Source organism: Sinocyclocheilus grahami, unplaced genomic scaffold (genome assembly GCF_001515645.1).
Source record: "Sinocyclocheilus grahami isolate Dianchi unplaced genomic scaffold, SAMN03320097.WGS_v1.1 scaffold58.1, whole genome shotgun sequence".
Taxonomy (NCBI): domain Eukaryota; kingdom Metazoa; phylum Chordata; class Actinopteri; order Cypriniformes; family Cyprinidae; genus Sinocyclocheilus; species Sinocyclocheilus grahami.
Genome location: NW_015505237.1, coordinates 2,014,468 through 2,039,787, shown reverse-complemented (window position 1 = coordinate 2,039,787; position 25,320 = coordinate 2,014,468). Strand labels below are relative to the sequence as shown.

The following is a 25,320-nucleotide window of genomic DNA, read 5'->3' as shown; positions in this document are numbered from 1 at the left end:
CTCTAAAGCAGCAGAACATGGCCTCGCCCCCTTTGCTGCATGTTCCCGGGGGCGGGGTTTATCTGGGGTTGTGACATCACAAACCCTGGAAGTAACTCGTTGTAGTCCCTACGAGCCGTTTCTGTAGGCATTAAACTGCCATAATTTTAAAAGACGATATCTCCGTTTGCATGGACTTTTCAGCATTGTAACTTTGCAGATATTGTTCATGCTCAAACAGCAACATTATACACTAACTAACATTAAAAAAGTGAAATCGCAATGAACCACCCCTTTAATCTTTACAATTCTTGTCAACTAAATGGTAAACAGAAATTTGAAGTGATTTTATATTTTAAAAACTGCTAAAATTAATAAATTTGAAAAAATAACAAATAACAAAAACCATGACTATCAAAAAAAAGGTGTAAAATTTATGCAGTCCCATATATAAAATCCAGGAGAAGAAAAAAAACGATATCATGGCCAATAATTAAGAATTATTTCCCACAACTTATTATTTTGTGGCCATGTTTCACTAATTTGTGCATTTGTTTTAATTTAGGAAAAATGTGACCATGATTTAATTAAATGTGGAAACAAATTCTCAATTCATGGCTGATATCTTGTTTTTTCCAACCCGCATTTCATGTGCGGGGCACCAGAGGGACATTTTTTTTAATATATATTGTGTCACTGATTAGCCTCTGGTCCGCGTTCATGTATTTTGGAGGAGGTGTGGCTTTGGAGAGTGATTTGCAGGGAGAGTGGGATCTTATGCTTTCAAAGCTAGCTTGCTATTGCTAGCCTCTCTGAAATCACCTAGCCTACTTTTAAAAAATTATATTGAACCAGTAAGAAAAAAATTATGGGATTATCAATCAAGAATTGAATGGATTGCAAAGAAGCTTATTTTTAACTCTGGAAGAAGAATCAGAAGAATCACTCCCAATAAGACTTGGAAGGTGTAGTATGAAAGTTAAATAGGGTCCGCTTTGATTTCATGTCGACCTTAAGACTGAATTGTTTAAAGGGAAAGAAATCTAAAAGAAAAGCCTGTAGAAAAAAGGCACCCAAATCTATATCATAGTGGCACATAAGAGCGGTAAATAGCCATGCTCGTGACCAATATGCTAATCATGAATGTAATATGAGGACCAAAATAACCATCACTGTACAGTAATGTGCTCATTAGAGGCAGCAAGCTGTTGATTTACTTGAGACACACAAGCGGTTAAATACGTTTTCTATCACTATTATAATATGGAGCTCTTCATCAACGGCTGATGTGTAGTTCGTTGTGATTGGGCCGCAGGTGAGTGAATGCGACGCGGCCGATGTGGTCCATCGTTTTTCATGTGGATGTTTTCCTGAATGCCCTGAGAGCGAGAGTGCTGAGAAGAAAGATCCCACCGCACCAATTAAACCACATCAAATTAGCTAGACTGTCTATGATTGGCTGCTGGAGGGAGGATAATGGAGTAAAGAAATCGAAACTACATGTGAGAAAGAAGGAACTGAATACACAAGATGGCGACGAGTATGGAGAGATAGTGAAGTATCGTAGTGTCATCCCTCTCAGAGACCTGATCCTGGTTCGGAGCTGACGGTGAGCTCAGAAGAAACGCTCTTGCTTCTTTTTCACAACACACCTTCCTGGTTTATTTGGGGTTTATGTGGGGTGGCAGGTTTCTCCTTATCTCTGTGAGTCTACACAGGAGCCGAAGACACTCCTCTCTGGTCTCTGGTTTTCCAGCTCACAGCAACGGCGTTTGAGTCCTTCAGCTGAGGCAGCCATGGATCGAAACTCAATAACTCGCTTCAAACGGCTCAAGCTTCCAGTTCTGGAACCATCTTGTCCATTTCGTCCTCAAGTTTGTGTCAGTGTGCCAAACAGACAAGCACCAAAGAGTTCATGTTGGTCGATGGGAATACTAAAATGTCGTTTGATTGAGGATGAGAGGTGAGCTTCACAACTTTGTGATTTGATGGCTTACTTGTTTTGTCTCAGAGCACTTTGGGGAAGACGAAACAAAATGAGAGTTAGACTGCATTTCCTCAAGGAGATATAACTATTGCTTGCAAGGTAGTACAAGAACAGTGTTCAAATTTTAGGTGAGCTTAGGACACTAAATGTGCATCTTATTGTCAGTCGGCTGCACACAGGAATCAATGGGCACACTATATTCCAAAACCTAGTGAACTGCCTAGGCAGCAATTTAAGGCATCATGGATCTGCCATTGACACAAAGCCTGTTCTAAAAGGTAGGCGGCATAATTATATTAGCATCGCATGAATCCTTTATAGACAAGAATGCATTGCGATGAGCAGTCCAATAAATCCAAAATGGTGGACAAAGTGAGAGAAATGTCAATTGTAAAAATACTTCTAATTCATTTAATACTGAAAAGCATAGATACAAATGGTTTAAAATGATTAAAAATTAACTATTTAATCGCTCCTTTTTGTGATATGTTAATTTATGCTATATTAGAGTATCATACCATTATGCCAGGAAGACAAACCCATCTAAAAATCTAAATTCATTGTTCATTTTTCAAACTTTAATCCAAAAATGATCAAATATGACGATATCTAATATAATATAATATTTAAAAAATAATTATATTGCATTTATACATAAACTACCATTCAAAAGTTTGGGGTCAGTAGGATTTTTATTTTTATACAAAAGTATCTTATGCTCACCAAGACTGCATTTATTTGATCAAGTACTTTAAAACGATTAACAGTAATTACTTTTATTTTATTACTCAAGTCTTCAGTGTCACATGATCCTTCAGAAATCATTCTAATATGCTGATTTGCTGCTCAAGAAACATTTATTCTTATTATCAATGTTGAAAACAGTTGTGCTGCTTCATATTCTGTGGAAATCGTGATACTATTTTTTCAGGATTATTTGATAAATAGAAAGTTTCCAAACAAACAACAATAATTTTGTAACATTTTGAATGTCTTTACTGTCAGGTTTGATTAGTCTAATGCAACTCTAACCCTTCATTTTTTTTATCTTATTGTACATTAAAAATATAGATATATATTTTTAATTATTAAATTCAAAAGGTACTGTATAAAGTTTACAAAAAAACAAAACAAAGAGAGTGCACATTACATAAATAGAGTCTGGACGGTCCAGGCTATTAGAAGTTAAATACTTTGGTTTAACGGTTAATAACTACAATGAGGAACATCAATACCTTTGATTTGTAACCATAACATCCTATCAATGGTGAGTAAAATGGTTTGTATTAGAAAAGCCAACAATAAAACACTTCTTAAAAACTACCAAGCAACAAAAGATCAAATTAATGTGATATTTTTGTATTTTTAGTTCTGTCAAGCAAGCACACAAACAAGTGAACATACCTGTCCTGAGGCTAAAGCCTATTATTGCCGACAGGGGAAGGCGTAATTAGACCTTGCTGCGCAGTAGTCCCCCCGTAGGGTGCTCTGGGGTACTGCACTCTGACGAGTTCTTGGCTTTGTCCTTGTTATTGTTGGGCTCGTTGTCTTTGATGATGTCATACTGGCGGCAGAATAGAGCTATCACACCTGTGCACAAACAGGCATGAGGAAGTGAGAGAGAGTGCGACGATTCAGAGAGTTGAAGACGGGATGGCAGAGTGGTAGTGATGGATGGGACGTTGTCGAAAAAAGGAAGAAAACATTTATTGATGGATTGCACCATGATTCTGTTCCAAATAATAACATACCAATTATAGCCGGACGAGAACAGAATGATGAGTTGCGCAGTGGCCCTGAGTTTACGTTGTGCTAGTACTGTCCCGTTTGATGATTTATTCTCTAGACTTCTCAAAAGCTTGATGTGGATTACAAAAAACATAAGGAAGGCCTCTATGACCCAATTATAACATTAGAAATTCTCTCGTCTTTTCTCTGCTTTACAAAAAAGGAAGGGTTTATGACCACAGACGACAGATCTTGAAAACAAAATAAGTAAAACTTAATGAGATTTTTATCAAATCCCTGTGTACCATCATTTGCATTTGTACATACAAAGAGTTAGAAATGTCGTAAAACGTACAGAATGTGAATGAATAAAATTAGTCGCATGTCCCGTCGCATGTCGCAACTCGCCCGCCACCACCTCCTCTGGAGTCAGAAGCATCTGAGGTTGCTTCGTGCCATTCACATTCCGGGTCTGCTCAACCGTGCAGCCAACGAGCTGTCACGAGCTGCACTCCCCGGAGAGTGGAGACTCTATCCCCAGACTGTCCAGCTGATTTGGAGATGTTTTGGAGCCGCTCAGGTAGACCTGTTTGCCTCTCCAGAGACTTCTCCCTGCCAGTTGTTTTACTCCCTGACCGAGGGAACACTCGGCATGGATGCACTGACACACAGCTGGCCACAGGGCCTACGCAAGTGTGCGTTTCCCCCAGTGAGCCTTCACGTACAGACACTGTGCAAGATCAGGGAGGGCGAGGAGCAGGTCCTGCTTGTGGCGCCCTACTGGCCCACTCGGACCTGGTTCCCGGAACTAATGCTCCTTGTGACAGCCCCTCCCTGGCAGATTCCTCTGAGGAAGGATCTACTGACTCCGAGACGGGGCACCCTTCGGCACCCACGTCCAGACCTCTGGGAACTTTACATCTGGTCCCTGGACAGGATGTGGAGGTTCTAGGTGACCTACCCCAAGAGGTAGTAGACACCATCACTTCGGCAAAAGCACCATCTACGAGCACTTATGCCTTGAAGTGGAACCTGTTCGTTGAGTGGTGTTTTTCTCATTTGAGCCCTTGCAGTCAGTCGAGCTAAAGTTTCTTTCAATGAAGACTCTGTTCCTGATTGCATTGGCCTCCATTCAGAGGGTAGGGGACCTGCACGCATTTTCAGTCGACAAATCGTGCCTAGAGTTTGGGCCGGCTGACTCCCAGGTAATCCTGAGGCCCCGGCCCAGCTACGTGCCCAAGGTTCCTACTACCCCCTTCAGGGATCAAGTAGTGAACCTGCAAGCGCTGCCCCCAGAGAAGGCAGACCCAGCCCTAGCTTTGCTTTGTCCCGTCCGATCCTTGAGATGGTACATAGACTGGACACAAAGCTTCAGGACCTCAGATCAGCTCTTTGTCTGTTACGGAGGTCGGCAGAAGGGGAATGCTGTCTCTAAGCAGAGGATGGCCCACTGGATAGTGGATGCCATCACCCTGGCTTATCAGTCACAGGGTGTACCCTGCCTGCTCAGGTTGCGAGCTCACTCTACTAGAAGTGTTGCATCCTCGTGGGCACTGGCTCATGGTGCCTCGCTGACAGATATTTGTAGAGCTGCAGGCTGGGCGACCATCAACACGTTCGCTAGATTCTATAGCCCTCAAATGGGTAGAAGCACTGAGAGGCCCCGGGTTTAGTGTCGGCTTGCTAAACCGTTCCAGAGAGTCCATACGGTAGACCCTGTAGAGCTCCTCCATCCCCTCGGCAGCCAGATGTGGCAGAATGTCCGGCGCCAGGCCCTCACTCGATGAATCTGTGAGAACCAGTAGAGGGCTGGGTTCAATATTTAGAGACCTGAGTGGATCCCATATGTGTAAAGTCCACGGTATAGCCTCAGAGCACTGTGTTCCCCCGGCAGACTTCTGCCATTTCCAAGAGGGTTATAAACACCTCTAATCTTCCATATGCACCTAAACTGTTGTTCATGTGTGTAAGAGCTTCCGAAACCTCCTTCGGGAAGGATGGGGCTTCCGCAACGTTCCTTTTCCAAGTGGAACGGGTATGTTTTCCCAGTGTTATCCAATTTCACTGAGTGAACAACAAACAGTGACTGGTCTTCTTGTTGCGGGCCCCGGCCTACGCTGAAAAGGGGGAGCAGGAGACCCTGCACAGGACACTGGAAGTGGCAGCATCTGCGGTGCTTTGGTAGGGATCCCAAAGTCTGTCATTACCGACATGACGTCGAGAGTGACCGACTGAAAGGAAACACCTCGGTTATGTATGTAACCCTGGTTCCCTGAAGGAGGGAACGGAGACGTCAAGTCCCATCGCCACAGCTGCTGTACCACCGCTGAGTGGCCGGGGCCCCGGCTCGGCTCCTCAGCGAATACCTAAGTATGCATTGCACCTGCTGCCTAGTTATACTTGGATGCAATCATCGCATGCCAATGTGCATTGGCTCATTTAGTTTCCACTCAAAGTGAATTGGTCTCTCTAAGCGAGATCCCAAAGTCAGTCATTACCGACGTGACGTTTCTGTTCCCTCCTTCAGGGAATGAGGGTTACATATGTAACCGAGACATTTCTCCTCAAAATATTGGATGCGTAAATAAAATTAAACGGTAAACAAATAATACAACACCAATATTACAAAATATATAATTAAAAAGTGTATAAAACATTTGTTTTACTAAAGAAACATTGTCCAACAGCAACACCAGGAGGTAAAGTTACAGCGGGAGTCTTTCTCGGCTCCTCTGAGTTTTAACAGACCGTGCCGTGACTTTGGTGGGGGGTAATTGAGAATTAATTGGGGAAAATCATGTGAGAGGAGGCAATGCTTCTATCGCGATATGATTTGATATGACTGGTTATGGTGTGCTGTGATTGGTTCATGCGATAAATCCCACCTCTTGTGATCATGCGCATTCGCAAATCAGTCTGAATGAGCAACATAATGGCGTTAATGGGAAGACTAATTTAGAAAAATTAAATAAACAACTCACACACTTAGATATAACCACTTTGGTACATGAAAATAAGTCTTAAAATGGCAAGAAAACATGATGTGTGGGAGTTTTTAGTGAATAATCAGCTTGGTAAAATTTAAAGTAAATCTCAGTGTCTGTTAGTGTTGGGCGATATGCTAAATTTTTTATATCGTCCGATCGTCAGCCTGTGAGATCATGATACACGATATTATAATAAATTAGCACGAATAGTTATTAAAAAATCAGCTACAGAAAACGAGCAAAGAACATTTACATCACCAAAGAACATCATCACAAGCTCAGTCTAGTGCGAGTTTATGCACTTTAAAATACACTCCCGTTAAATTCAGTGAAGCTATCTACACTGTATGATGAATAAATCGCTCATACTTACATCACACGTACATCTGCACTTTGTTGTTTATGATGAAAGAATTCACGAGTCAGAATTCAGTCAGCGCACGCTGAACAATGAAACTCCGCTGTTTCAGCGATGACTCATCTGAACGCCTCTGATTGGCCATTGCATTCATAAGCATAACATAATCGTGTGTGATTATAATGTGCAACACTGTTAAAACGCGGAAAAATAAATATAATGGGACAAATAAGCCCTAATATTAATTAGATAGTATTACTAACATGATAATAATAATTATATTAATAATAATCGTCTTGCTATCGTCAGTGGCATCAGCTACAGGCGATATCTCTGACTATTGCTGATACACGATACTATCGTCTATCGGCACAACCCTAGTGTCTGTGACCAATATTTACCGAGCTTTGATGACTGATAACCAGAATAGAAAAAAGTTAAAAGTTAACTATTAAAAGAAATAGCTGAACATAAGTTCACAAATAAAATAATATTATTTAAAGTTATTATTTTGGAATAAATGCAAAATGCTAAAAACACTAACTTGATGAGATTCATACTTGGCTTTAATAAATAGAATATTGATTATGTTGTTAATGTAAAAATATTTTTAAAAAACATTCTGCTAGTCTAAGTATTGTTTAATCAAGAATTTATGGCTGGGACATGAATTTACATTTGATAAAAAAAAAAACTTTGCCTTCTCTTTCCAGAACACCACTTATATATAAATATAAGTATAAAGTAATTATACTGTGTAACTGAGAAATAAATGGGAATCACACAAAAATATCACTCATGAGGAAAATAAATAAATAAAATTATTTAAAAAAAATGTTTAGCAATATGCAAATAAATTAAACTTACTTTTTTGTGTTGTGGAAATGTTACTATTTATAGCTTGTTTTTTATATAGCTTTACTTATATATATATATATATACTGAGGAGAGGCTTCCGTCGGGCCACTCTGCCATAAAGCCCCGACTGGTGGAGGGCTGCAGTGATGGTTGACTTTCTACAACTTTCTCCCATCTCCCGACTGCATCTCTGGAGCTCAGCCACACTGCTCTTTGGGTTCTTCTTTACCTCTCTCACCAAGGCTCTTCTCCCCCGATAGCTCAGTTTGGCCGGACGGTCAGCTCTAGGAAGGGTTCTGGTCATCCCAGACGTCTTCCATTTAAGGAATGGAGGCCACTGTGCTCTTGGGAACCTTAAGTGCAGCAGAAATTTTTTTTGTAACCTTGGTCAGATCTGTGCCTTGCCACAATTCTGTTTCTGAGCTCTTCAGGCAGTTCCTTTTGACCTCATGATTCTCATTTGCTCTGACATGCACTGTGAGCTGCAAGGTCTTATATAGACAGGTGTGTGGCTTTCCTAATCAAGTCCAATCAGTATAATCAAACACAGCTGGATTCAAATGAAGGTGTAGAACCATCTCAAGGATGATCAGAAGAAATGGACAGCACCTGAGTTAAATATATGAGTGTCACAGCAAAGGGTCTGAATACTTAGGACCATGTGATATTTCAGTTTTTCTTTTTTAATAAATCTGCAAAAATGTCAACAATTCTGTTTTTCTGTCAATATGGGGTGCTGTGTGTACATTAATGAGGAAAAAAAATTAACTTAAATGATTTTAGCAAATGGCTGCAATATAACAAAGAGTGAAAAATTTAAGGGGGTCTGAATACTTTCCGTACCCACTGTATATATATTTGTAATTTACATATTATTGAAACCTTACAAATAAACTTCATTATAAATCCTTTTAAAAGCTATAAACTTTTTGTGATTTAGAAATGTTGTATTCTACAGCATTGATTATATGACCTTCGTATTCTTTTACTTCATGTGACACATCTGTTGATCAAAGTGTGAACAGATGAAATCCCACTCAATCTGACATTCAATCTGACATTTTCAAATTTAATCTAGGTGATTTAGAAATGTGGAAATACATTTGTGTGAATGTAGCCAAAGTTTCAACAGTAAGATGATTCTCACCAACAAACTGCTCACGTTCTTACCTGCCCACATGACGAGAACCACCACGATGATAATGAGCTCTCCAGCCCTGAGCTGGGCGGCCTGGCCAACCTCCTCCATGGTCACTTCATCTGTGTGAATTCAAACATTCACAGTTAATTCGCATGTTTTCAAAGCCAAAAGCATGCACAGCTCTGCAGACAACATGCAAACCACAGAAGAATTATTCAAAGAATTAAGACCATCTTCGAATATCTAATTAATTCTTTAATTAACCTCAAGAGGATATAAAGCCTAAAGCAAACATTCTTCTCTGGCTCAGATCTGACCAAACCGTCATCATTTTCATCAAACTGGCTGCTTCCAGCCAAACCAAAGTGGAAGCTCATCAGAAGCCATGTTATAGAGGATCACTTCAGGGTTGAGCTCTCCTCATGCTGGGACGAGACCTCAGGGGTCACTTTCTTGTCTGGAGATTGAAAGCGTCTAGTAATGAAGGCCTTGTTAGTTAAAAGAAACTATGCAGCACTCTGGTCTGTGTTCACTGATTAACTGCAGAGGGAAAAGCGCAGTTCTTCAGCGTCCTGCTTATCTGAAGGAGCAGAAACGTGTGTTTCGTAATGACTGGGAGAAAATACGCTCATCTCTTTGTGCGCCTCTTCTTTCTCTGAAGAAAACGTCGATACCCTTCAGGTGAAACTGAAATGTTATTGGATGTCTCAGGCGTTTGAGTGCAGGGGAAAAGTTGGGGCATTTTTCAGCTCACCATCGACATCAATACATGTCATGAGTCCAGTAAGAAAAACAACATGAAGCCACCCTGAAGCGATGGAGATGGGAGGCCCGCGGAGAGAAAGATTAACTGTCTGTGTTTATTAGCCGCTCTGGTATTTAGTGAAGTGTAATGGTGCTCGCTTAATTAATTAGAGTGTAACGTGAGCACTAATGCCTGATGATTAAACCGTTTTTTTGTAAACGCTCCTGCTATCTAACGGACACACGCGTCAGTTCAGAGTTAGCCATCCATAAACACTCTCTGCTGCGCTCAAGCACATTTCTACCCCGATCCATCATAAATGACATTAGTGCAGCGTTAACAGATTTTAGATAGATCCTGAGAAAGAAGAGAACTTTAGCCCTTAATGGAGAGTGTGCTTTAATTTCAAAAACTTGATAAATCTACAGGTCCGTTTGTAATTTGGTCGAGTTGTCAATTTGTTTATATACAGTGGGTTTTAAAACTTGCAAAAATTATTCTATTACAATGTGAAAAAATACACATTATATTGTAACTATTTGATTCTTTTTTATTAATTTCAAATTTGTAATTTTTTTATATTGGTAACATGTAAACAAGAACTTCTGAGTAGTTCAGAATATATATATATATATATACCCTTTCATTTATTTATTTATTTGTTTGTTTGTTTATTTATTTATTATCATTTAACTTTGTTAAAAATTATTCAAAATCCTAAAATGTGGTTTAGGGTTTAAATTAGATTTAGATTTTTTTTTGGCCCCACTGTATATTATATTATAATGTTTAACACTATTTTAATATAATATATATATATATATATATTTTTAGTGACATAAACCTATAAAATGTTTAATAGTTGGGCCCTGTCCACATGAACGCGGTTATTTTTAAAACCGCAGCTTTTTCTACGCGGTTAGGCCATTCGTCCACACGCAAACGCAGCACCAGTTCACTGAAGCTGAAAATTTTTGAAAACACCTGCCAGGGTGAAGAATTTTAAAAACTCTGGTTACAGTGTTGTCGTGTAGACAACGAAACCAGAGTTTTTGGCTTGTGACATCGGTGCCTGCGCTGTTATATCCGCCTACTAGGGACTTTTTCAGATTTCTGATTGGCCAACATGGCTTTACGGTTGAGATTATATCGCCACCTGTTGGTTTGGCATGCTCTTGACCGCGCTTCATAGCATGCGTTTGCGTTTTCAACGCAGCACCAGTTCACTGAAACTGAACATTTTTGAAAACACCTGCCAGGGTGAAGAATTTTAAAATCTCTGGTTACAGTGTTGTCGTGTAGACAACGAAACCAGAGTTTTTGGCTTGTGACATCGGTGCCTGCGCTGTTATATCCGCCTACTAGGGACTTTTTCAGATTTCTGATTGGCCAACATGGCTTTACGGTTGAGATTATATCGCCACCTGTTGGTTTGGCATGCTCTTGACCGCGCTTCATAGCATGCGTTTGCGTTTTCATGTGGACAGAGATTTTTTTTTAAATGGAAGAAGGAAAAACTCTGTTTATAAAAATACTTGTGTATGTGTGGACATGGCCTTGATCAACAGGGTTGTTTTTCATTTTTAAAAAAGTACCGAAATCAATATCTAGAGAACATAGCAAATATATTGTTATACACTACCATTTTATTTATTTTTTTAAGAAACTCTTAAGATACTTTTATTCATTGAGGATGCATTAAATTGATCAAGATCAAGTGGCAGTAGAGACATTTATAATGTTACAAAATGTTTCAAATTAAAATGCAGTTCTTTTGAACTATTTATCCTGAAAAAAATGCATTGTGGTTTCCACAAAAATATGAAGCAGCAAAAATGTTTTTAAAATGAATGATAATAAGAATGCACCAAATGAGCATATGCAAATGATTTCTGAAGAATCGTGTGACACTGAAGACTGAAGTAATGATGCTGAAATTCAGCTTGACATCACAAGAATAAATAAAATTTTACAATATTTTCTAATAGAAAACAGTTAATGTTAATGTTTTTGATCAAATAAATGAAGCCTTTGTGAAAATAAGAGATCTTACTGACCCAAAACTTTTGAATAGTAGTGTACATAATTTAATGATAGCAAATGAGATATGCACTCAATTTATTACTTATTTTTTATATTTTTTGTGAGTAAAATTCCCTGAAACTAAATCATGGTTTACTGTTCTTCAAAAGCATGGATGTGAGGGATGAAGAGGTATCATCATTTGACATTTCACTGATGTCTGAGGTTACACCTCAGTGAAAACTCCCGTGTGGATCCTGCCCGACTCTAACCTGCACGAGTGAGAGTTTGACACCAAATGTCAGTGCCAAAGACTGACGCTCACCCACAAAATGACAAGTGTTTCTGGAACATAAACCTCCCCAGCAGATGTTTGTCCAAGTAAGTAGGTCATCGAAATGGATTATACAACAGAAAAATTTATTGTGCATTGCTCTAGATAAGACAATAAGACAAGCTCCTAGTAACAGAAAAATTAATGGGAAAATGCACAAAAGTGAACACTTTATGCCCTGAATTATGAGACAACACCATTTTTAGAGCGGTTGTATAACCACCTCCCCGCTGTGTTTTTTTTCCCTCTACGGAAGTGATTTGACTGTTAGTCATCTTTCAAACGTACAAATCTTGAACCATGAATGCATATTATCAGCATTGTATCTCTGCATATAATAAGCCCCAGAATCTGTATTTCTGATTTATCCTAAAATCTAAGTTTTGTCATAATTCATGACGCTCTAAAAGCATATGACTTTGTTTGTTGTAACATAAAGGGACATTTAAAAAAAAATAAAATAGGCCTACTAGTTCCATGCATTTGCATTAAATGGATTTTGGGGATTTCAAGCTTCAAAAAGCACCATAAAAGTCATAAATGGGGTCCATACATCCGTAAACTATGAATCATTCAGACCAGGTTTGTGAACTTGGTCCATCTATTCACTGAAAGATCTCACTTCAAAGAAGAATCTGTTCATGAGTCAGACATAGCAACATCTCACACAGAACTACAGCCAAAGTAAAACATTTCAGTCAATAATGCAGTAAATTTCATCTCAGTTAGTGCCTGTACTCCTTATTCCAGCATTCCTTGTGTTATTTGCCCCCTTAGTGTGAATCGCTTTGTTTTATTCCTATTTGTAAGTCGCTTTGGATAAAAGCATCTGCTAAATGAGTAGTGCTAAATGTAAGCTTCAATCTGTTCGAGCTATCATATAGTGCACAAGGCATATATATATATACAAATTGTATGACACTTTTATAGAGCTTTTTGCAGCTTGACAGCCCCAGTTCTCATTTACTGTCATTATATTGAAAAGGATCACCAGCATACTCCTTTGTTTTCCATTGATAGGAAAGACAGTCATACAGGTTTGGACTGACATAACAAAGAGTGAATGATGAGTGAATTTACATTTTTGGGTGAACTATGCTTTTAAATGTTATATTTTATTATGGTCCTGCTAGCCTCTCTTGTCACAGCTGCAAGATATAATGTCAAATGTATATGCTAAATAAAGTTGCAATTGCAGGATATGGATTGTTTCCATTTCCAAAATGGTGCTCTGAAGTACTTCAAATGGTAGTTGTTTGGGAGTGCTGGCTTACCTGGGCTTTTGGAGGCCAGTTTCTCGGATTCTTTAGGAGTGCGGAACAGAACAGGTTCACTCAGGGGGCTGGTGCCGCTCATGCTAATGGACTGCACATGGACAATGTACTCTGTGTCTTCCTCCAAGTCCCATAATGCACATGAACGAGTGGTAGTGTTCACTTCCTGGATGAATCGCAGCATACGAACGTCCTTTTTCTATGAACATCAAAATGAATAAAAATCTGAGATTGAGAACACTAATAATCTAAGAAGAAGTGTGGTTGATGCCACAACATGAAATCAAAATGCATCCTATTTAATTTCTTAATACATGTTCCTTGTCTAATTTTAAACAATTCATCAGTGCATGTTATATTTGTAATAATATGTAATATGCAACAACTTTCCTCTTTGGTCTTTCTCCTCTTATTTATTATGGAAGTGGCAGCATCTGTGGCGCTTTGGTAGGGATCCCAAAGTCGGTCATTACCGACATAACTTATCTCTCCCTTTCCATATGCAATGATCCATTTTTATCCATTTATGTATTTATAGTTTTTTTTTAAGAAAAAAGGGTAATTATAGCCATTTAACAAATAAATTCTAAAGTCCTCATTTTTAATATTATAAATATTAAATATTTAAAATATATTTAATATTTGATTTGGCTAATACTGCAAATTAGCTACTGGTAATTTTTTCCTTTTTTTTTGCGTATTTATATCTCATTTTACACTTCAAATAAATTCAAATTTAATTATTAATAATAATAATATATGCATTTAGCAGATGCTTTGCGACTTACAGTGCATTCAGGCTATACATTTTTTACCAGTATGTGTGTTCCATGGGAATCGAACCCACAACCTTTTGCGCTGCTAACATGCAACAACTTTCCTCTTTGGTCTTTCTCCTCTTATTTATTATGGAAGTGGCAGCATCTGTGGCGCTTTGGTAGGGATCCCAAAGTCGGTCATTACCGACATAACTTATCTCTCCCTTTCCATATGCAATGATCCATTTTTATCCATTTATGTATTTATAGTTTTTTTTTTAAGAAAAAAGGGTAATTATAGCCATTTAACAAATAAATTCTAAAGTCCTCATTTTTAATATTATAAATATTAAATATTTAAAATATATTAAATATTTGATTGGGCTAATACTGCAAATTAGCTACTGGTAATTTTTTCCTTTTTTTTGCGTATTTATATCTCATTTTACACTTCAAATAAATTCAAATTTAATTATTAATAATAATAATATATGCATTTAGCAGATGCTTTGCGACTTACAGTGCATTCAGGCGATACATTTTTTACCAGTATGTGTGTTCCATGGGAATCGAACCCACAACCTTTTGCGCTGCTAACACAATGCTCTACCACTGAGTCACAGGAGCATTAAATTTAACTTCAAATAAATAAATTGCAAATGACACCCCCATGAAACCCAACATAACAAATACCTCATGAATCTTTAGATATTGTTTCTCTTTCATCTTTCTCTCTATTATGTTTGTGCATGCATCAAAAAAATGAGAGAAAGGAGAAATAGTTCATATCCAGTGTAATTTGATAATACTGTTATAATAGCTGGGTTATAAGAACTACAACTAAAACCATAAAAATTTCCTTTTTTGAAACAAAATAAACAATAGCTGAAATAAGCAACATTTCCAGTTGCATTTAGTTTAACCTGATGTATTAAAATAATTAGTATTCACAACATCATTATCGAAAGTATTAGTACAAAGTCCACCCATCCTACATGTTTCACTCAAATGCATCTTCTAATAAAAGTAAAATAAGTTTCACATGCTATTTAATGTTGACTGTAATAATGTCTTTGTCAGATAAGATTTAAAGTGTGCACTAATAAACTGTGCTATTGGCCCAATTCATTCTTAGTGAATTCCCACCATACTTGTGATAAGTGGTTGTGATAAGAAATTCATGAGGAGATAAACAGTTAACACACACACACACATATTCATGCACACTGCAGAAACTCTGTCTCGCTCAGTTTGGTGACAAGCTGTAATGGCTTTGTACTCCAGCAGATGGTCACTGCAGTCCTTATTACGGAGGTCTCCACAGTGACTGCTTTCCTCAAATCTGCTTACACACACACACAAACTAATGCATGCATGCATAAAACATTTACAGAAAGCTCGAGGCCACCTAAAATATCAACAGTGTGTGCCCTCGAAGAGAAAGCAGCCCAGTCTACATCGACACATAATCAACATGCTTACACAAGCATTCCTCCATAATACTGCCTCATTAAACTTGAGTTATGAGGTGATTTTGCCGTGTTTTGCACATGTAAGGACTCGAAATTGACCATAAACTGGTTCAATACCTGCTGGGTGATGGCGAACCCAATGACTGGGTCTCCCTCCAGAATGTCCCATGTCACTATGGCCGAGTTCCCCTCCAGTGCTTTGATGGTCACATTGAGCGGAGCAGATAAACTGTCTGAGGATGACAAAAATAAAATACATAAAGGGATAAAAGGTGCTGATGTGACATACTGCAAGTCCTCTTGTGCTTACAGTCCCATATTCATGATAAAAAAACATTAAAACTGCAGAAAATGTGCTTGACTGTGCATTGCATGCACTCTCTACATATGTAATTAATAATGAAACTTAATATACTGTAAAAAAAGATTTTTGATTGTTGCAAAGATAATCATTCTTCTATTTTAACTCTTCACTGTGTATGGTAACAATAATGACTTAATTTAGAAAGATATCTTTTCATCAGGAAGATATCATATTTTACCTTTTACTTTTAGCTTTACCGGAAGCAGAATGGGCCAGTTATAGTCTTTTGTGTCGTTTATTTAACCATTTAACAGAAATAACAGTGAGTAAAATCACTGTCCAGTTGATAAACAGTATATTTAAAATATAAAAAGTTAATCTGATACCCTCCACCTCCCCCAGCACCACCTGTCTAGATATGTGTGCAGCAGCAGCAGCATTTATTAAATGCTCACTGAAGCAAGTCTATTGGCAGTATCAAGTCCAAACTTTCTCTGCTGCAGCAGTGTGCATAGTAGATCTTGTCCACCAAGAACAAAGACATAAACATTGCCATATCTGTCACATTTTAAAATTGTTCTGAGAGTTGTCCTGATTAAAACATTTTTCCTTTGTGCTGGAACACAATAGCCTGCCATACACAAGCTAATTGCCTATATAAAGTCAAACAAATAATATACTGTATGTGAAATATATACATATACTGAAGCGAAATTGCAGTTGTCATTTGATATTATCCTTATAACTTATTTCCAGTTCATGTGTTGCTAGGGTGTTTCTGTATGGTCACTTGAATTCATAAGACCCAGGACACCCAAGCACAACTACATAGCCTTGATGTTCTTATTAAGATATTCTCATGCATGTGTTCAGTTGTGCATTATGATGGTAGTACAAAATAATTTTCACTCCAAATGGTTCATTCTGTCTTCTCCGTTATGTCATTCTCTAACTCTTTTTCTAATACCGAAATGAACAGTGCGGTTTGGCTGATGGAAATGCCCCGATGCTTAGCTCTATGTTTGCTCTAGATCAATATTTCCACTGCTCTTTACTTTTATTTACTGTGTGGGAGCTCTTAGATTGTTATCTGAACCAGCCTCTTTGTCTTTGATGGTCATCAAACAAAGAAAATGGCCTGGCACAGGCTAGAGTACATAAAGCCAGCCGCCGTTTGGCCATTGGGCATTTTTTCATGAATTAAATGGAAATGGTTTGCAGCGAAGACATCAGAAGTTGTGTGTCATCACTTGTCAGAATGATAATATGCCGCTACATAAATCGGTGTGTGAAGATCTAATCATCAGTAATGTTTGTTGACTACAGAGTGATATGGTTGTCTGCTTAACGTCATCCATCACAATGTAACAAATTCACACACTGCAGATGGGAAATAATGTATTTAAAGGGGATGACCGACAGAGAAAGCCAGTCATCCCTGAGGACACAATATGTCTCCCACTGGGCAGGATGTGTTTGGAGCAGTCATACATTACACTTTAAATAGGGGAGTAATGTAACATGCATTCAGAAACATGCCTCAGTAGTTTATTGATGCCTATGAGGAGCGCATTCACATCCCAGAATTCATGGTTCATGAGTTAGTTTGCCCCAAAATGTAAATTCTGTTATCATTTACTCACCCTCATGTTGTTTTGAACAACTTGAACCACTTCCCCATAGAACACAAACAGAAAAAGAAAGCGTTCTTTTCCATACAATGAAAATTAAAGGCAAATGAATGGCCTATGTGTTATATTCACTAAAATGTTTTCGTTAATTTAAATAAACTGAAATAAAATATAAATGTTTGATGAAAAACCTAAAAATTAAAAAAAATGATGTATTGGTAACTAAATGAGGAAAGTTTAAGTACTAAAATTACTAAAACTAAAACTGAAAAAAAAAAAGCTAAATATAAATACTAAAAAACTGAATGACAAAAGCACATAAAAATGACTAAAATGTAAACAAAATTAAAATGAAAATATAAAAATAAAAGTTAATTCATAATTTTAATCAATACTATTATAGTATATAAATAATACTAAAATAACACGTTTTTTTTAAGTCAGACAATAGCTTTGTGTAAGGAACAGACCTAAATTTAAATTGGTTAAAATGACCGATTACAACACGGCAATGAATATGCTGAAGTGAAAAGTAGATTGAGATCTATGGTGGAAAATGCAATTTTCAGTGAATAACAACTTAAATATTGGTCTCTTCCTCACATTAAACTTTTGTATGACTTCAAAAGACTCTTGATATACTGCACAAGTCATATTTTTAAAGCCACTATAATCAAGCCATTTGTACACATTTCACATTTAATGATTGGATGTGTTTTATAATTTGCCTTTTATTTGTATATTTTCCAAATAATTTCAATACAGGGGCTTCACCTAATACTCACCGGCGAAGCCTTTCAACTTAAATTATGCTCTTAAAGGTCCCCTGAAATGCTTAGAAACACGCAGCGTTACGCCCCATTCACACGGGGCGTCAGCGTTAACGCTTGACGGAGGGCGTTTCTGAAGCTTGGTGCTGACGCGACCGTCATAGTGACAACAGCCAATCACATTAGTCTTCTGGTGTTGCATGAACGCGATTGGCTAGTGTCTGCGCTAGGGTATTTGCATAAGGCGATCTGATTGGCTGACGCCTGCGTTGTTGAAAAGTTTAAAAGTTTTCAATTTCTGCCGCGAGCAATGGACCCAACGCGACGCGACGGACCCACAATTCATTTCGCCAACGCTTGACGTCACTCCATTCAAAGTAAACGAGAGGCATTGATGCTGACGCCCCCGTGTGAATGGGGCGTTACTCTATGTGTTGACGTCATTTTAACTGAAACAGGAAGACAGGGCGGGACATATCAAGCAGCCCCGCCCCTTTTTAAAATAACCAATAGCGTTCGTTTATATCACAGCTTGGGCTAGAGCCGTTCAGCCCCGTTGAGCTCCGTAAAGCCGCATTTGACAGGGTATGCCAGCCACAATCTCATCCATATTGCTATAAAATATAGCATTCTGTGTAGAATTCAAATAGCTCCGATACATTTTTTGGTCTGCGCCGACTCACGTATGTGATCGGCTCCGTGCTATCGTGTCTCTGGACCGGAGCAGAGTGTGTGTGCGGTGCGGTGGTTAGCCTGACACAGCGCGAAACCAGACTTCTTTTTTCCTCGATGGAAAGCATATTTACGCAGTTTGAATCATTCCCTGTCCCCTATATAGTGCACTACGTGCCATTCACTGTACAGAAAATACTAATTCTGTGGACAAGTGACCCATTTCAGCCGCAGCTTCAGTGTCTATTTTATAGTGTAGGGGGCGGGCGCTTCGGATTTTAGAGAGCATTTGATTGGACAAAGTTTGATGAGAAGCTGAAGTACGATGTGACATCAAAAAAATCGTTGAGCCGTTTTGGCGGAGGTGACAAGCTGTGAATGCGTATATCTTCTAAATGCGAATTTTGTCACTGTTTTGGAGCACACTGCCTTATAGATAACCTTAAGACTAACATATTGATACTAACACCCAAAAAACTTTCATTTTGATTTCATGGGGACTTTAAAAACGAATAAGGTCAAGCTGCCTCCAACACATTTGTAACCACCACTAAAGAGTTGAGGTTTCAGACATCATGTTAACACATACAGTACATTAATGTAACCTCGGGAACCTCAGGCTGAAGACGTTCATTCAGTCTTTCTGGATCCCATCGGTTGGTAATGGCTTCTCTCATGAGACTCATGTTCTATAGGTCCTTGGCTTGCAGCCAGACAGCAAACCTTTAGTGTATTAGCCTGTCTGCAGAGACAAACGTGATTTGAATGTATGGACTCTCAGGGTATTCAATCTCGCAATGAGCACTGCTTAGGAATACCGTCCCCTGGATCATTTTTCAAACTGTCAAACTAAACTCACAATCACATTTGCTAGTCGCCCTTGTAGGAAGCATGAGCGTTCTGGTTCCTATGTGTCTGAGAGGTGTGCAGTCAGGTGGGCAGCGGTGGTCCGGTGATACTCTTTACCTAGACCTGCAGCCGTAATTTAGGGAGCCCTGGCTATGAGGTGAATCTCCTGGCTTGGCTTGACTGTGTCCACGGTCCCTGGACATGGCAGCCCTCGTAAATATGTAGCTTAGTGCTGCCATCCCACAGGAAAATTGGAGGGATATTTATTGGTGTAAATTTTGGTCAGGTAAAGAGTAACCCGATTTGATGGAGAGAGGTTGTGCTATTTTGTTTCAGAGTAAATGCAATATTTTTTTGAGTAGAGAAATATTTTTTTGTGTTTGTATGAGGCCGTCAGGTGCTGCAGCTTTTCAAAATCAGATCACAAGTCTGAATTTGATCAAAAAAGTATTATGGTGCAGCACGAGAAAATTGTACATGACGGATTTTACAATTTTGCATTGCTCCTATGATGAGTGTTAAGGAAAGAAGACTTTCAGAAAATATACCAAAAAGAGGCAAATTATACAACATGCCCCATCATTAGAGGTGAAATATGTAACGTCTCATAACATCTCTTATTATTAGAAATGTTGAAAACGCTTGTGCTTCTTAATAGTTTTGTGGAAACTAATATATAAATATTATTATTTTTAATACTAATATTTTTTTAGGATTATTTGATGAATAGAAAGTTCAATAGTATGGCATTTATTTAAAATCTTTTGGGGAAAAAAAACAATGTAAAAAATCTTCACTTTGACTTTTGATTAATTTAATGCATTCGTGCTGAACAGATTTACATTTTTTTCTTTTTCAGATATTAATTCCAAACCAACAAACATCATTTCCAAAAAATCTGCCAAAATCCAGCTGATGCTGTGCATTCAGATGTGACTATAGTCTGGGAACAAAATTTATAAAAGTGAGCTATATCTGACAAAAGCTTAATTTGGGGACATTTTAATTGGAAAATCTTTTATTGGAGAATCAATAAAAATCATTTTTCTTTTCTTTTGTAAGGTTTATCTTTAGAGTTACAGAGTTTGTCTGCTGTATTATAATTAGCTTTATTTAAAAACATAAAAAATCTATTGTATGTCCTCATTTAGTGAAGGAAATGTTTGCGTAAGTCAGGTTTTGGTGGGGACTAAATGGACGGTAAGAACTTGAGTTATTTAAATTGTAGAGACCAGCCAATAAGCCTAATAAACACTAAATCTCGTGTTAATGGGAATCGGAAAAACACAGAAAGGTTTCTGTGAGAGTTAGGGAACCGAAAATATCATTAGTTCAGCATAAAAAATAATAGAAGTCAAAGAAAATCCTCACCGTGACAGGAAAAAAAGTGAAAAAGTGAGGAAAACTAGCAGCTTAGACCAATGTTTCATTATTTCCTTGACTTGCGAGATTATTTCTCACTGTAAAGTAATTTAGCAAAAGCTCCCTTATGAGGAGGAAAAACTGAGCCTCTGATTAACAATTCAGTGATGCCAGAGATGACAGGATGCAGTTTGGCCTGAAGTCTGTAAGCGGTTTCACAGCTCAAGCTGACCTCTAGACCGAGAATATTTCACCCTTGAGATTCAAATCCCAGTCTCTGATCCAGAGACCCGTGGCCTGCTTCAGCTCAGAGGAAGTGATGCAAACAGCTTCCCTCCAGCATCTAATAACATCTTAGCTTGGAGTCTGTGCCCCATCTGACCGCCTCTTATTTTCAGATACTTTTGACAATATTTTGTGTGAGAGTAATATCAGCCAGTGACAATTCAACTTGCTAATTTTGTGTGATTAATTATAAAAATAAAATTACAGAGTCTAAAATTTAACACATTTAATCAAAACCTACGACCCCGCAAAAAAAAGACATTTTCTTTCTGTATGAATAATTCATGCATATATATATATATATATTCAGCAAATATAGCAGAGAGTAAAACTGTAAAATGCATTAACCACTGCACCACAGATCCAAATGTCTGAGCAATTCAGGCTTCATGTGCCGCACCAAACTACATTTATACACATATGACAAACAATATATTGACGTGTCTTTTTCTTTGTCTGTTCAAGTATTGCCAGTCTTAATTGGGGGGCTTTTATCAGTTAAATATTAATTTATATGATTAATCGTGATTAACTCAACAATGTTGTGCCGTTAACATTTTACTGACTGACATCCCTAATGAGTCAAAACAAAACATCAGTCTGAAAAACTGATATATTTGCTCTAATATGCAATGCACAGGAGCGACTGGCCCCACTAAACAACATCAGACTCATAAAATATTCAGTGTCCTCCCGTAGCTTTGATGAGATGCCTGACACTGTCAGATGAAACAAACATGTGAGAGCGAGGAGCGAGGAACTCCGCGTTGCACATTGCGGGGGCACCTCTGCCTTTCATCACAGGCGTCATAACAAAACACACCAGGTCTGTAATAAGACCAAACCCTCTAAAGTTGATCAGTTATTTTCTGACATGTTTGTTTCGTCTGCTTCCTCTGTTGCTTCGGTGTTTGAAACTGTGTTCGTTTCATAATGGTGAGGAAACGTCACTTGCTCTCTTCATTAATATTCCTCCGTCCTGCATCACTGCCAGAGCCTCAGTATAAAGACGTATGAACAGAGGCTTTGTTGCCTCTCTAGACCACATAAAAGAGAAAAGCAGAGTGAAAATGGTTTGGTGTGCTTTGTCAGCCGTGGATGTCTATTATAGTTACATACTGTACATAATGTTACACATTAACAGCCACTACACCGTAATCACGTAGCACACGCTGTGCTCTTATTTCCACAAACAGAGGAGTATGTTTCCACATCCCAAATTTACGTCTTGACAGATATATGGCACAGCCATATCATTTCACAGCAACTTTTATGATACACTTCTATTTCTACACTATTATAGCAGTATATAATTTTTAGATTGCCAAACAGGTGCCGCTGAAGTGAAATAGTAGACTGTTTTAGCAGACTGCCCTCCTTCACCAAACAACTGTAATAGAATGAAATTGCAGGTGACTTCCTCTAGAAAGCTATACATTTAAGTCCTGTAGGTTTCTTGATGGCAGCGGTTTATTATGCGATTATCGTAAGTTTCTGTTACATTAAAAATCTGATTATGTCTTGTCAATCAAAAGGGGGCGGGAAAAGCATTTTCTGAAACTCGCTCAGTGTATAAAATGTCTATTTTTATTTTTATTTTAAATAAAGTTATATACAGAATGCAAGCAATATAACAACATTCAGTGCTTGATTTCATCCATTATATCATCAACAAATCTGTCTACAATGTACAGTAATCACAGTAATAATAGTGCATGTTTGGTGTTACAGATTCACATATACGCTGAAAAAAGGTAACATAAAAATCATAATATTTAAATTAAATGGGTCTATTCTAGTCAGAAATATCAGTCTAAATACATGTATAGCAAAGCTACTTTACATAGGTTAAATCAGTGGTTCCCAACCCTGGTCCTGGAGGCACCCCAACACTGCACATTTTGCATGTCTCCTTTCTCTGACGCACCAATTTCAGGTCTTGGAGTCTCTACTAATGAGCTGATAATCTGAATCAGGCGTGTTTGATTAAGGAGATATGCAAAACGTGCAGTGTTGGGGTGCCTCCAGGACCAGGGTTGGGAACCATGTAGAAATAGCTCTTAAAGTAACAATTGCAGGTTACCATTTCAGGCAGCATGACATTAGCAAATTCAAAGTAATTTCAAATTACTGCCGATATATTTAACTTTTTTTTCTAAATCACTAGGTGATGCACTAATTTTCATGCCACTACCAACAGAAATAAAGCACACATGTGGACCAAACTGCTGAAAACTTGCTCATTAGGACCAGTTATTTTTATGAATATTTACATTTACATTTGCCACTGCATTCATGCACCCTAATATGCTTTGTAATGGTTTGTAATTTGTTTCAGTGTTAAAATTGGCACTGGTTTAATTAAAAAAAAAAAAAAAAGGATGAATGTGCATAACTGTGCTAGTCATTAGTTTATATCGTGCAAATGGTAATTTTGCAAATTGCACTGTATTTTCCACATCTAAGCTTTTTATATTGAGAAATTGAGTTTTAAAGCACTTTACAAAAGTCAATTATTATAATAATTTATTTCCAAGCTGTGTGATTACTTATCGGTATTTTAAAACAAGGTAAGGCTGAACAATCCAAACAATGATATTGCCAACAATCTGATATTGTTATCTGCATACACATCTTTGAAACAAGCTAATATTTTTAGGTTTGCAAATGAATAAAAATAATAAAATGCCATGATTCTCGGAATATATCAGGCCAGAGAAAAGGCATTCTAACATCGATAGTAAATGATATATTGCTTTGAAAGGTTCAATTAATGGAGAAAGAGCAACGCAAATACGATTGAAGGGAATGGATTTGCGACGTTGACAATTAAAGTAATCATTATTCTGCTGTAGTTATTTGGCTGTTCTAGTTATCAGATCGTTTCCCATTTAACAAATGAATTTAGTATAGCCGACTATAAATGTGTCAGCGTCCAGACACATTCCCTAAATCCCAATGCACTCAAATGTGATCTATTGTGCATTCAAACTGTCATTTCTGTCTGGCGACCAGGTTTCTGCTGAACAGAATCAATTAGGATCATATGAATTGTTCACACCATTTGCATGCAGTCTGAACGAACAGTGGAAACCCACGAGCGTCTTGTGCTTCCCAATAGAGGGCTGAACAGGTAGTAGCGCATCATTTATTCATCTCATACCCGCAACCTGTCTGTTCTCTGCCAATGTGAACAGATCAGAATGCATCGCACTATGCATACTGTTTGTAGTTAAAAGATAAAACCGTTGCAATTATGTTCATGCACGCAGAAATAGTGTAATAGGGGGTTATGTCTGTTTCTATATCGTGCGCAAACAGCCCATAAATGACCATATATAATAATGACATTCCTTACAAAATGAGTAGCCTACAATCACGCAAACTTACCGGCATTAACCGAGGATACGGAGATATAAGCCAAAAACAACAATAACAGCGCAGCGCACGAGCCTTTAATTCCCCACATCCTTCAAGGAATTCTTTACATTCTGTTCGGAAGACGTTGAATCCCATTTACTCGCAAGCTTTTTAAACGTATAAGTCGGCGTCTATGTGTTTAACATTCACGACTGGTTGCCGTCTTTACTCCTGCATCAGTCCAGAACAGCACTGACTGGATCTAAACTCCGTACTTGCCGCAGAAAGTCGACATGAGAGGACTGCGTGAGCCCATTGGATGGCATCTGTCACTGTTACCAATGGGACATAATGCATACTTACTCCAGGCGGCGCTCGGTGGCTCACAAAGCCGAGTCCTCTATTGAAACTCATTCAAATTTAAGTTGGGTTTCAAGAGCATTT

General features: G+C 38.1%; 1 protein-coding gene across 1 annotated transcript; it reads right to left on the bottom strand.

Annotated features, from left to right (window-relative positions):
* Positions 1-817: 817 nt before the first annotated feature.
* LOC107584283 (fibronectin type III domain-containing protein 5) lies at positions 818-25,103 on the bottom strand. The gene is made up of 6 exons (XM_016270840.1): positions 24,907-25,103; positions 15,761-15,876; positions 13,414-13,612; positions 9,068-9,157; positions 3,371-3,556; positions 818-1,994 (listed from the first exon to the last, which is right to left on the bottom strand). Exons 1-5 carry the CDS (start codon positions 24,983-24,985, stop codon positions 3,417-3,419), a joined length of 624 nt encoding a protein of 207 aa, XP_016126326.1. The 5' UTR covers positions 24,986-25,103; the 3' UTR covers positions 818-1,994; positions 3,371-3,416.
* Between the last annotated feature and the right edge of the window lie 217 nt (positions 25,104-25,320).

Excerpts from the sequence above, each read along its gene's own strand:
- LOC107584283 (XM_016270840.1), bottom strand. The coding sequence starts at position 24,985 with ATGTGGGGAATTAAAGGCTCGTGCGCTGCGCTGTTATTGTTGTTTTTG. Across the intron at positions 13,613-15,760 it reads GGTTCGCCATCACCCAGCAG|AAAAAGGACGTTCGTATGCT; the intron begins GTATTGAACCAG and ends TGATGTTCATAG. Across the intron at positions 3,557-9,067 it reads GGTTCTCGTCATGTGGGCAG|GTGTGATAGCTCTATTCTGC; the intron begins GTAAGAACGTGA and ends GTTTGTGCACAG.